Genomic DNA, 14,286 nt, shown 5'->3' on the forward strand with positions numbered 1-14,286 from the left:
AGCTTGAAAGGAGTTTGAAAAAAAAAAAGGTTTTGAAAGGGTTTGAATGAGATTCAGAATGCTCCAAGCTCAAAACACACTAACAATTTCGGGATGTTCTTGACCTTATTCATCATTGGGGAATCAAAGATCGTAAGTAAACTAATCTGGACAGTCCAGAATAGGGTGTCTACAGTCTGGACAATAGAAAATTTCTCATTCAGCCCTGTGGTGAGAATTTGATAATTATCAACATCTTTTTTCCTTCAATTGTGGTTGTTCGCCTCTGTTTCTAAGTGAGAAGAGGCAAACTGAGTGAGTTGCAGATAATGAATCGTCTGAAAAGAAAGTAGCACACATATAGCATAATTAATGTTTTGCTTGACTGGAATGTGCTTCATTGCTTAAAGCCTAGGACCCTAAATGTTATCATTCTAGCATATCCTTTGATCCTTTTTTTTCCCCTCTCTATGCATATTCTTAAATCATTATAGTTGTTTACTGTCCCAATCCAGAACAAACCTTAGAGTGCGTCGCTTTTGTTTTTCACTTGAGAAAGGCAATGAAAATTGGAAAAGCAAGAATACTGCACTTATCATCATTATTAATAAGAATGTCGATCTAAGTGGTACAGTGCCTAACATCATTTGAACAATTTCTTGAGAACATCAGTGCATTGCCCTCATTTGTAGCTTACTCATAGCTCAAGTTATGACCAAGCTTAAAGCCTCCCTCTGAGTAGACACTCCATTACCAGTGAAGAAGCTTGAACCTTGGATGTTTATTGTTGTTAGTAAATGGGTCAGTTTGGACCAGACCTAACCCACATGGGTAGTCTACATAGGTTATGTGATTAGGTTGGTTAGAAGAATGAGATTGACTCCTTTTCTCTATCTTTTAGGAAAGTTTCAAGTATAATAGATTATCTTTAATTCTTTATCTATTAGGAGACTTCAAACTCTTGGACGGTTATCTATAAATAAAGTCCTCTAGATATTTGAAAGATACATATAAGAAATAGTTAGAGTTCCATCTCTCCTTCTCTAGAAAATATTCTTCGACTTTGATTTTATGAGTCACCTTTTATCTGAATGACTACATGTACACATTCCTTATAATTTTGGTATTCAAATCAATAATATGAACCTAGAGAAACTAGGGGAAAAAGTTCAGGCCATACATTTTGAAAAAAAGTTCATCCAAAGTGAGCACCCCATCTTACAAAGGGGCATTTTGAAGAAAACATCCCTATCAATCCAAAAACAAGGTTTCATCTCTTTCATACAAAATGAAGTGATTAGATGGCTGCTAGCTTTAGCACCCAAGCATGAGTAGAAAGGAGGTTTGGGGCGTTATATCTCTTTGTTTCTTAAGCCAACAACCTTAGCCTACAATATGGTCCATAACAAAGTCCTCTCGGATTAAAGAACACGACTTAGCAACAAGGTCCTAGACACTAAGGGCATAACCAATGTGGAAGATGATAGAATGGACAAGAAAAACTTGCATGAGACAAGGGTCACAATTGTATCCCCTTTTTGTTCTCCTCTTATAGGCACACAACATCCCATGAGGCGCCCAGTAGTCACCTATCAAAACAACTCGAAGTAGTCAAATCAACTTGAAGCGATAAACTCTCCTTGACTAGAGGCATGGGTTCGTAAAACTACTTTGCGTCTCTTGACGATTGAGTGGTTGGAGTGTGGAGCATGTTGAAAGTACAATATGATTTTGAAATCCTCAAGGAGAAATTTTCAAAGTTGATTTTATCTTAAGCATTCTTGACGCAGCAATATAAACACAATTGATATTTGCAAACTTTCAAGGAGATAACATGAGTTTCCTCTTTCATGAAGACTGAAGAGTGTAGTTAGACGGTCCCTTGGCCATGCAGTGTTTTAGCAGTATTGCTAAAGTGTTGGAGTCTCTCAAGTCTTGTTGAGTCTCATCGTTTTCCTTGTCCTAAGCCAATTGACTGGTATGGAGTCTGTTAGCATCTTGTGGTATAAAAGACAAGCTGAGATTTCCCAAAACACATTTGCTTGTATCACATGATAATCACTATGCTATTTAGTCTTCGTGTAGGCACTTGCCTTGGCCTCTTGGCCTGTACATTTTAGTTGCCTACATGTCGTGATAATCGCACTAGTTTTGGCCTCTTGACTAACATTTCGTATCAAAGTCTGTTTTGCATATTCACATTTTGCTTACCATCTTTACACAATATCCCTACACTGCTTGCTTGCTTGATGCCTTTTGGCTTTAAACTATCTGAACGCTTTCGATGATGCCTCTTGGCTTTAAACTATCTAAATGCTTTCTTGCATGACACCTTTTGGCTCTAGAATTTTTTCATTATCTATGCAACTTAGCACTTCCTGTACGCCTCTTGGCGTTGCATCCCTTAATGCATTATGTCCCTTGACATAGACACCCCTTGTTGTTGCGTCCCTTGATGTTTGGGTCTCTTGACTTACACGCCTCTTGGTGTTGCATCCCTTGATGTATTGTGTCTCTTGGCATACTGTGCCTATTGGCCTCTCTTTCTCTAAATGACGTGACATGACGTGATGTGTTGTGCATTGGGTCTCTTGACCTATTTTGCACATTGGCATATCCTTTAAGTGATGTGATCTGATGTGCTTGGGTATCTTGACCTGATTTACTCTATGCAATGTGGTATGCATGTGTCTCTTACACCCCTCATCTCTTGAATAATACGATTTGCATTTATTGATGTTGATGAATTAGCTTTGTCGTCAGCTCCGACTTGATCCTGCAAAACAGAGCAAGGGAACGAGTCACCGTTGTGGTGGCTTGCCAACCACCCTTCGATGCCTAAGTCAGTAGAGTACTTGTTATTTGATGAGAGAATTGAGATTCTCAATTGTGAGGGGCGTACCTTTTGTTGGAGTTCTACTGTTATATTTATATTCATTTTGATAGGAAATGGAGTCCTTATAGGACTGTATCTCGTAGATTCCAAATTACCTCTTTGAGGAATGTTGAGTCCTGCCTTAACTAGGAATGAATGTGCGCCTTTGATTATGTATATCGTTGGCACTTTATGCTTAGCTTATCGACTGCAGTCCTTTATCCCTTAGGACTTAGGTTTCTTAGTGTGGTATCTTTATTGGGATAAGTATATTCCTTGAACATTATTTATCTTGCTGTAGCTCGGGACCAGAGCTGATCCTTGGATCTTATGACAGCTCTGTCTGAAGAGCGGAGCTCGCACACCCTGACTTTGTCACAGGTAATATTTCCCAGGAAGTAAATATGAATGTTGCGGCCATAGTTCAACCCCTTAATGAACCAGGTAAATGATAAATTCAATCATTTGGTTTTCTTTATTTCTACAAAATGGGGTGAGTTGATAATGTATCTTTCTTGGGGTGAGTTGATTTATATATGCGCTACAAGTTGTGCATTTTCTTTTTGTCTGACAGTGACTTTTAGATAGATCACAGTCATTATGCCTATTAGTGCACCATGTACCCGCTATTTCACTAAACTGTTGGTGTCAATATGTCTCTTTTTCTTTTCTTGTTGCTTTAAGTATACTAACTCACTATCTTGCCATCCATTAAAAACTGGAATAAGAGAAATTGCAGGTAGTAGGAAAAAAGCCAAGAGGGAACGAGGTCCCACTTTTATGTGTAAAGTTTGGGGCCAGCATGACAATGAGCGCGTACAAGTTTTATTCAACGACAAAGGACAACCGATTTCCAATAATAGCATTTTGAGCCATTTCTTAGGAACTATAGCAAGAAATGGGAAATATGCACCTCTCCAATACAAGACTTGGGCACAAGATGCCTAAAGTTTTCAAGGAAGATATGTTTGCATTGGTACTGGTAAGTTTGATTGTTATGGTGTATTTATTTGGAAGCATGTGGTGAGACATTACATCACCCACACTTTGAATTTGGAGTACATCACATCCTTAAAATTTCGGGCTTATTAGCTTGCTAAAGATGATCTTCAATATGTTCTGTATTTGTAGCAAAAGTTTGATTTCTCTCCTGGTCACAAGAGATGGATCTTGAAATCACTTTCGAAAAAGTGGAGGAACTGAAAGGCTACAGTGAAGAGAGACCACTACGATTCTGACCTACCCATTGAGGAGCAAATACATAGTCCTCCGGATCGAGTGCAAGCAGACCAATGGAAAGAACTTGTTAAGTATTGGCATGAAGACGCGAAGGTATGAGACCTTTGATCTTTACCAATTGCAGTAACCTTAAAATTTGTCCTTAATGATTTTTTTTTTTGTTTCAGAAATTTTATACGAAAAATAAGTCTAATCGAGCAGGGCAAAATATCATTTATAAGAAGGGCAAAACTCCTTTAGCCATAGAAAGAGAGACTGAGGTAATCTTATAAATTCATAGACTATTTTAATTATACTAGAATCAAAACTTTATAAGTAGCATGAGATTAAACTTTCGGTATGCTTACAAGCAAAAAACCTCGGCCATGATCCATCGCGTGCACATATGTTCCTTACTTGCTTCACAAATGATGGCAAGGTCTTAAATGAAGAATTGAGGAAAAAAATAGTAAGTTTCACCAGCTTCTTTCATACACAAACTTTTGTTCTTAGATTCCGAGAGTAACATAAACTATTGTGTTCCAGGAAAAAATGAAAGAGCTATCCGAACAAGTTGCCAAGGGTGAACTTGATTCTTCTGGTCCAAATGATGTGTTCTCCAAAGCTATGGGCAAAGAGAAATCTGGAAGTGTGCGCATGTATGGGCTAGGGGTTTGCCCATCTGATGTTTGGGGTGATGTGCCTAGCAGTGGCACATCTTATAGGATGTCAATGGAGTGGAAGACAGAGTTAGATAAAACAAACCAAAAATTGGAAGAACTAACGAATTTATATTTGCAGAGTCAAGCAAATGGGGCTAACTCCTCAAACACTCGAGTCACATCTCCATACATTCCAGTCTCATCTCCAAACCAACACATTGGTTTATCAACATCTATTACCCAACGAGGACGTGTTAAGGTAAATAAATTTATTCTACAATTAAGATTATTTATGAGTATACGAGGTTGTATATGTTTGGTGGATATTTGAATAGGTCGACGAACATTGAAAGTGAAGAAGCACGGATACAAAAATGGACATGTAGACACTTTTTAATTTGGAAAACTATGGACATTGACACGGGAACCACTTAAACGTGTCGGTGCATTATGTTTGGAGAGGATTGAACCTATAATTGCTGAATTTTTATATATGATGGAAAAGGAGTATTACCTAGTGATTTGGAGCTGGAATTCTTACTTGAAATGCTGAAATATATGTTTGTAGTTAATGTAATTGAAATTTCTAAGTGCTGAATTTTTGCTGTATGTTGGAAAATGAGTACTACATGCTGGTTTAGAGCTGAAATTCTTACTTGGAGTGCTGAAATATAGGTTTATAGTTACTAAACTAACATTTTGAGTTTTGAATTTTAATGGTTATGCTGGAAAGTGAGGTTACATGTTGACTAAGTGTTGAAATTCTTACTTTATGTGCTGAAATTTAGGTTTTATACAGCAGTATCTTATTCTTTTTGGGCAAAAAAAGGTTTGTCACCCAACCATTTGTCTTCCTAGGACTTGGTTTGAAAATCTGAGTTTATGTTGTACTTCAACCTATATGTTGGTCGCTCTTGTCATGCTATTGTAGTAGAATGAGATTCCTTACTTTCCTAACCATTTTTCAATATGACGTTTTCTTATTGATTGATGCTAGGTGGGGGATTGTGTTTATTTCAAGAGCGTAGCCAACCCCATAGAAGTTGTAGGCAAAGGGCGGATCGCTAGTATGGATCCATCTACGGAGGTAGGCGGAGTAGAACTCGGAGTTAATTGGTGTGAGATTCATGTTCAAATCTCAATCATATGGGGCGAGCATTTGATGAGGCCTTACGCAGTCCTTAAGACCGTTGGCGATGCCATTGGTACGCTAATAGCTTGGCCTATTTCTTTGGTACGTTTGATGCACAATACTGTCTATTTTCCAATTCTTATTGCAAGACAATGGCTTTTAAAACCGTGAATTTTGTTTTGTTTTGATCAGGTAGTGAGAGATGATGATGATGGCTTTATTGAATGAATGAGATCAGTTGGAAGATGCCTAGTAGACAGAGTTATGTCACAAGAATACTGGTCTTATGGGTTTTGTTTGTTTTGTTTCTACTGGTAGTTCTTTTAAGGGTAGGCATTTCATGCTTTGATCTAGAGTTTGGTAAGTAGGTTTTTGCTGGAAACTTTAGTAAGTTTCTTAGAAGTGAAGTTTGTATTTTGTTGAAAACATTAGAGTTCTGCTAAACTAGTTTCTATTCAATGTTGTGCGTTTTGTTTTTGGATATTTGTGAGGTTTGTTGACTAGTATTTTCTATTGAATGACTATGGCCTATGTTGTTTGGACATGGTTGAGAAATAAATTGCAATTTATTATGGTTCTATTGTATAGTCACTGTGGAGTAGTAAAAAAAGAAAAAAAAAACTCAACGCCTTAGAAGGCATTCATAAGTGCCGTTAAAGCTATTCTCTAGACCTCAAACAAAGTGGATTATGCTGCACTTTGAAGTGCCTTAAAAGTGTATTAAAAAAAAAAAAGAAATTCTGAGGTGGCATCCAAAAATGCCTTAATAAGTAAACTATGGGGCACTTAAAAAGTGCAGGAAAAAGAAATTTTTGAGGCTCCTCAAAGTGCCTCATTATGAGTGCCTTAATAAGTGATTTATGTGGAACCTGAAAGTGCAGCTAAAAGGATTTCTTGTGATACATTAAAGTGCCTGAAAAAATTTCTGAGGCGGCATCCAAAAATGCCTTTATAAGTAAACTATGGGGCACTTACAAGTGCAGGTAAAAGAAACTCTTGAGGCTCCTCAAAGTGCCTCATTATGAGTGCCTTAATAAGTGAATTATGCGGCACCTGAAGCTGCAACTAGAAGGAGTTCTTGAGGTACATTAAAGTGCCTCAAAAAAAATTCTAAGACAACATCTAAAAATGCCTTAATAAGTAAACTATGGGGCACTTACAAGTGCAGGTAGAAGAAACTCTTAAGGCTTCTCAAAGTGCCTCATTATGAGTGCCTTAATAAGTGAATTATGCGGCACCTGAAAGTGCAGCTAGAAGGAGTTCTTGTGGCACATTAAAATGCCTTATAACAAGTGCCGCATTACCCCTATAGCTGCATCGATACACGCGGCACTAAGTCGTAGTGCCTCAATAGATAAACTGCCCCAATAGGTCCCTTAATTAGGCAGTTTTGACTACCCTAACAAGCCTTTTTTTGTTGTAGTGTCTCTTTTTTGCAGGCTGAGGCTCGTGGCCGTTATCTTACCTCCCAAAGCCATAGCCTGAGGAAGCAATTGTTACCCTTACTAAGGCCAATTTGAGGCTCACAAAGCAAGGTGCTTCCATGGCGGCAGAGCTTCAAAAGGTGGCGAATGATAGAGATGCTACTCTAAAATCAAAGAGAGGTTTAGATGAGGAGAGAGATGTTGCCGTGGCGACTGCTCGAAGTTTGGAGCAAAAGATTTCGGATTGGGATGGCGAGCTAGAGAAGTACAAATCCATGAGCTTGGGGATGGTGGAGAAGGTGAAGAATGCTCGCAGGGATGCTATTGAGCTTTTCCTATAGTCCCCTGAATACCGTCAAGACATAACCCAATAATACTTTGATGGGTTTGAAGCTATGAGGAGCCGAGCAGCCTTAGCGTACCCAGATATGGATTTTTCCAAATTTGAAGCGGATGATGATGAGGGGCTCTCAAGTTTGGACGGGGGACGGAAGGAAGAGGACCAAGCTGATGACGCGGCATCCAAAGACACAATCATCCCGAGCTCTTCGATTGCATCCCTTCTCGAAACTCCAGAAAAGGTCTCTCTCTTTGTTGAAACTCAAACTCCAACAGCTACACCTCCTGGCCCATCATCTGGTGGTGGGCAAGCAACTGACATTTCCACTCCTGGCCTTTGAATGGCCAAAGAAACATTTAATTCATTAGGTCTGTAACCTAATACTTCAAAATACTTTCGTACTTAACTGTTTTCGTTTGAGGGTGGTCTTTTGGTTTGACCTCCACTCTCGCCTGGCTGGCTGTCTTTTGAATTTTGTTCTTCCTAATAACTGACAGGAATGATCTCAATGAGATCACTTGTAGTGGCCTTTTAGAGGCTATTTGTTTTTGATAGCATAACATGACAGGTACAGGTTCAATGAAAGCGTACTCTCACTTCGAGCCAAGTTATGGCGGATTTGACAGTTTTTGTGCATGCTATAGTTGTGTTTATGCATATTGACTTTTGTGAATTTTGCCAATTCTTGCCCTTGTTATAGCTGGGCCAAGCACTTAAGCTTAGTCTTTTTGCCAGGGCTGTATATCTTTACTATTACCAAGTTTTGAAGCTAGATATTCTATTCTGAGCTTCTTTCATTTCATAGTTGTACTACGTCTTTGAGCTTGGAAATTTTTCCTAAGCTTCTTTTATTGCATAGTTGTGCTATGTCTTTGAGCTTGGAAATTTTTCCTAAGCTTCTTTTATTTCATAGTTGTGCTACGTATTTGATTACAGGTTTGTAGTAGTCCTACTCCCTAAGTGTATAAATTATTTGCGTCCAAATAATTAATACACTTATTGCAATTTCTCATAGGATATCCCTCAGGTCTGATTACAATTCTATAGCATATTATATTTGTTCAAAACGTGGGAGGTTGGCCCTTTGGGTCCAAATCTTCTGCATTAAGTAAAAACAGTCGTTTCAACTACCTGAGGTTATTGGCTATGTAACCTCCCATTACTTTAAGCAGTTGAGGTGGTGGTTTTAATTGTAGCTTTGAATGTTTCGTGCTTATTGGATTAGCAAGCGGTTAACGAACCGTCTGGTGTTTGTGCTATAAAAGCTAGCAGTTGTGATAAATTTTTCTCCATTCCACAATCAGTTTAGAGTTTCAAATGGCGTCTAACAATCGAGTGTCCGAGTTATGCCAAGAACTGCAAAACCTGAAGGCAGCCATCAACGGGCTGTCTGTGACAATGGATGCCATGGCGGAATCACTTTCCGTCATGGAAAAGACCGTCTGCATGGTGTTGATAGCCAACTGGGACTAGTTGGAGGCTTTCCGAGGGCAACCGGCTCCTCCAATTCCTTCCCCTCCGAGGGAGGGGGGTAATGGTAAGGTTGGAACTTTGTGGGTTTCACCCACAAAGTATTTTATGTAAAAAGTTTTCCACACCCTTTGAGGTGTGGATATTATAAACAAAATTGAAGAATTTTATTCTTGCTTTTCTTTTCCATATCAAATATACAGGAAACAACGAACTATCTTCCCTTGTGGGAAGTTTTATTGGCCACAGTGGCTAACGAAAAGAACACATGGTTCTGACAAAAACAACTCTGTTGCTAAAGTTTTATTGAAAACAAAAAGCTTCTTAAAAACAGAAATAATTTCCATTGTAAACACCTACTTGTAATACTTCTTGAGATGCTCGGCATTCCATGAATTGGGCATCTCTTTTCCCCTTAGGGTTGCAAGCCTGTATGCACCAGCCTTGATATGGTGCAAGACCTGATATGGTCCTTCCCAGTTTGGTAGGCAACTCCACGAGCGCGACCACCATTGTCATTTACTTGCATTTCAGTTTTCATTTGTTTTTGTCTCTGTTTAAGGATCTTAGAGCAACGGATTGGGATGCCTATTCTTTAAGCGTCACTCGCACCAATCAACGGTGTCCGAGTTACATTAAAGAGGGACTACTGTAGACACCCTAATCCGGACCTCGAAGGGTCTTTGAACATCCCGATGATGAAATAAAGGAAACAGTACCTTTGAGAGCTTAGATAAAGGACTCCTTCAGCCCAAACCCCAAAGCCTAAGCCAAAAGCCCCAAAAGCCCTGGACTGGATCTATAATACCACGCGGAACACTTCTACACCGCACGGCATAATAGAATTCATTATGCCGCACGAGGTCATGAGGTTAATCGCACGGCATTTCAAGTAAAGTTCTGACTGGCTTAGAAAGCTATTGGCCACGCCCACTTGAGCCACAGCTACAAGTTGGCTAAGCTGAAAAGGCACTTCTGGCCCGCCCAGAAAATACCTCCACCATTTGAATTCAAAATCCTTGGCTCTTGGCTATAAATACACCACTCCACTCAAGAGAAAGGGGCCTTGAATTCTCTTTCTCTCTCATCTTGCTCTCACACCCACTTCTCACTTTCAAGTCTTGAGAAAATTTGATCCAAAAAACATACTCTAGGCTTTTTCTTTCTCAAAGTCTTCCATTTTTCTCCTTACCATTGAAAGTGAGTACTTTTACTCACTTTAAGATCCCAACCACCCAATATACCCATCTATTACACATATCCACACCTCTATTTCCTCAACCAATCTTACCACACTCATCCACTGTCATCCGTCCTCATCCAAGCTCAAGATCAAAGGTAAAAATCAAGTTTCCTTGGGTTAGGCTCAGTCTTGACCCTGAGGAAGCTTTTTCTGTTGTGAGGCTTGACCCCCTTTTGGTTAAGTTTTGACTTAAAAATCATTTTCAGAAAATAAAACAGCCACTATCCTTGAGGCACCACGCCGCGTGGCATTTTGATGCGTCGTGCGGTGTAGTGTGTTCAAGTGCATGGCCTTTCATTAGTTACAGTTTTCTTGTTTAAACTGTCTGAACTAAAGCTATCTTTTATAAGGCCTGTTTCTGTTGTTGAGGCATCAGCCATCGGTGTTTTCAGTAAACGAACATATCTACAAGCCATGTTCCGTCTGATAAACAAGGTTTTCTTGACTATTTCGAGCGATTAAACATACTAAAAGTTGTTTCACGTTCATGGCTTGATGAAATGTTACTGTCCTAAAGCGATCCATGACTGAGTATCTTCGGATGCCTCTTAAAAATGTTGAAAGTAATATTCTGAGAGCTGATGATAGTCTAAAAATAGAACAGGTACCCCGCACGGCATATTGTAAAGCCGTGCACGGCATTACAGTATGCCGTGAAGGAGATCACAGTGGTCCAGACAGTTTGTCCAGAAGCTTCTCTTTTCTTTTATGCATTGCATCATCTTTATCACCTCTGTAATGCCCCTGAATTTTGGTCAATAAAAATTTCGTTAAATATTTGAATTTTATTTGAATTACTTATTTTCTCTTGAGTGGCTATATGATTTCTTGTTAATTTTCATCGTAGTTAGATTTTGGTCTCGACTAGAAACTCTACTTGACCAATTTAGTTAGTTTCTAACCGACTACTTGGAGGAACCGAGCAACCGAACTCACCTAGTTACTAGATGAACCTTTTGGACCTTTGCCTTTATCCATTGGTCCATAATGGTTAGGGTAAATTTTGTCCATTGGACAATAAGCTTTTCATTATAATATTTGACTAAAAGTACATGTAGTCTTTTCAAAATCTTATTTTAAGAATAAAAGGACTTGTACTTCTTTTATCCTTTGGTCATTAACCGTTAGGAAAATTATTATCCATTGGGTAATAGCCCAAATCTTCCTACCAAGTACAAGGTTGCATTTTAAATAATCAAGATTTGGATTCCCGTGTACTTTTATGCATTAAAATATTGGGGTATATCTAAATCCTAGATTTCCTAGTACTTGTACTCTATTATAAACTAACGAGGAGAATCCTAGCCTTTTATTTAAATTGGGGTACTTTGTACCACACCTATATTTAAATATAGGGCTTTTGTCACATGCTTTAAACAACTTTGATTATTTTAATATAAAAGTTCCCTAGTTACTATTTTCCATTGGATAATAAAAGTTAAGGAATTTATTATCCATTGGGTAATATGTTGTTCTTTCAAACAAGTACATGGGTGTATTAAACTAGTCTTTTTTCTTAAAACCCATGTGATAAAGTACATATATTTTATCATTAAAGTACTTAATAGCCTTTAAGGCCTAAGATTCTCCTAGTACTCTTTTATTATTTTATATTGGGGTTTTGTACCCAATTGAATTAGTTTATTGGGGAGTTGATCTTTCTAAAGTACATTAGTACACTAGTTTATTAGTTTAATCAACATGTGTCTAATTGGATTTCTTTAATGGGATTTTGGATTTGGAAAATCTTGTACCTTGGTACTTTCTTTTTATTATATGTGTGTGTGTGTATATATATATGTATATATGTAGTGTACTTGAGAGAGAGAGAGAGAGAGAGAGAGAGAGAGAGATGCCGAGAGGAGAGAGAGAGAGTGAGCCGAGAGGGAGAGAGAGAGAGGGAGAGAGAGAGAGAGGAGGAAAGAGAGAAGGAGATTTGGTTGTACCACACCATGATCTTCTTACATCTTTCAAATCCATGGGTGAATCTTCCTTCCTAGCTAAGAAACTAACCCTCCATTGTCCTCCATTGTACTTCTATGATTTGTTTAAACACCAAATCTTGTACAACTATTCTTCTTGCCCACCAAATCTTCCATATAAATCCCATCCTTGGTACAAATCTTAGCCATACAAGCCTAGGGTTAGACTTTGACCTTCCATGAGTGCTTGACAAGTGTCAAAATATGAGGAATGGGTGAGAGAGAGAGGGGCCGGCCATTGAGAGGGGAGGGGGAGAGCTTGCCTATAAATAAAAGCTCACTCCAAGCTTTGAACTCACACCTTCACCTAGCAACTTCTCTCTCTAGAAAAATTTGTGTTCTTTCTTTGTTCTTCATGTTCTTGAGTGTTCTTGAGTTCTTCAAGAAACTCAACCTAAGCCGCCACTAAACCGCCACCCGACCACCCTCCGATCCAAAAAGCTTTAGTAGTTTAGTCAAGATTAGGTTTCGAGAGAGACCCTTCTCTTTCGAAGCTACCGGGAGCATTCCGAAGGAGGTTACTCCGTCCGATAGCTGACTTGCCTTTCGTAGTCGTCACTACCGCCAAGAAGAACGGTAGATTCTCCCTATCTACTACTTCTAAGTATATGTAGAATACCTCTACTCACTTCCCTAAGTATAGGTAGATTATCCTTAACGGATTCGAAAGATAGAACTTATCGTTTGTTTAGAAGTATTTGTATTTTGATCTTTAAGATGATTATGAGCATGCATATATGAATTGCTTGTATTACTTTTGGTGTGATAAAACATAAGTGATTTCACTCCAAAGGCATCCGTACATGTGGCATTGTGCTTTGAATAAGCATAAGTGATACACTCCAAGGGCGTCCGTACATGTGGCGTTATGCTATAAATGGTGATTGAGCGTGATAAGTAATATAGAATTGGATGATCTTGATAGAATGATTCCTGCTTACTTTTGTCCTACCGCGGAGTCTTTGCATGTAAACGAGACACGAGAACCGAGAAAGTAGAAACATGACACCTAGGGTGTGGTTAATGAAGGGAAATGTTTTCCGAGGAAGGAAATATTTTGAAACTACATTATGACCGGTTTTGGTTGCATAATGTGAGTTGTGTGTGTGCGTGTGTAAAAGAAACATTTGAAAAGGGTGAAAAGTTTTGGAATCCGCAATGTGGCCGGACTTGCCCATTGTGTGAGGTGTGTGTGTGTTCCAATGGAAATCCGGGAAAAGCGGAACCATTGTGAGATTGTGTGTGTTCCAATGGGAACCCGGCACAGCGGAACCAATATGAGGATACTCGGGAGACCGGCGCGGCGGAACCGAGGTTGGGTGTGTGGCTTGGTTATCCGCGGTACGGAGCCAATGCAATTGTGTGCCAATGGGAACCCGGCGCGGCGGAACCATTGTGAGGATACTCGGGAGACCGGCGCGACGGAACCAAGGTTGGGTGTGTGGCCTGGTTATCCGCGGTACGGAGCCAATGCAATTGTGTGTGTTCCAATGGGAATCCGGAAATAACGGTACCATTGTGAGGTTGGGTGTATTAAACAAATAATTTTTGGGAAATATTGATTTGTAAATGAAAATGTTGACACAGTCTACGACGAGTCGCGTAGGAAAAACACGGAAAATCTTGGACACCAACGATAGTTGATTAACGAATATGGATGTGTCATTGTTAGCTGCGTATACATGTATCACGTGGAAATCAATGATTGTATAACCTGTTGTTTGTAAGTTGAGGGTTAGTGGGTATGGGTTAATCTATTGAGCCTTTGTAGCTCACGGTGTTGCCTTTTTGGTGACCCTGACATATTATATCGGTGGTGACACTGGTATAATGTGTCAGATTTTGTAGGTGATCAGGGTAAGCAGATCACCGTGGAGGCTTTTGGAGCTGAGGAGCTGACAAGAATGGAAGAGCAGGTGGAGCTGTAGTTAGGAACCCTAGAACCCCCTCCATTTGTGTAA

At 39.3% G+C, this 14,286-nt stretch overlaps 1 protein-coding gene across 1 annotated transcript; it reads left to right on the forward strand.

Moving 5' to 3' along the window:
- The first annotated feature begins 4,424 nt into the window (after positions 1–4,424).
- Positions 4,425–6,438, forward strand: LOC131312878 (uncharacterized). Its single transcript, XM_058340882.1, has 4 exons — positions 4,425–4,541; positions 4,619–4,993; positions 5,732–5,968; positions 6,059–6,438. Exons 1-4 carry the CDS (start codon positions 4,479–4,481, stop codon positions 6,092–6,094), a joined length of 711 nt encoding a protein of 236 aa, XP_058196865.1. The 5' UTR covers positions 4,425–4,478; the 3' UTR covers positions 6,095–6,438.
- The last annotated feature ends 7,848 nt before the right edge of the window (positions 6,439–14,286 follow it).

Source organism: Rhododendron vialii, chromosome 13a, assembly GCF_030253575.1.
Source record: "Rhododendron vialii isolate Sample 1 chromosome 13a, ASM3025357v1".
Classification (NCBI taxonomy): Eukaryota; Viridiplantae; Streptophyta; class Magnoliopsida; order Ericales; family Ericaceae; genus Rhododendron; species Rhododendron vialii.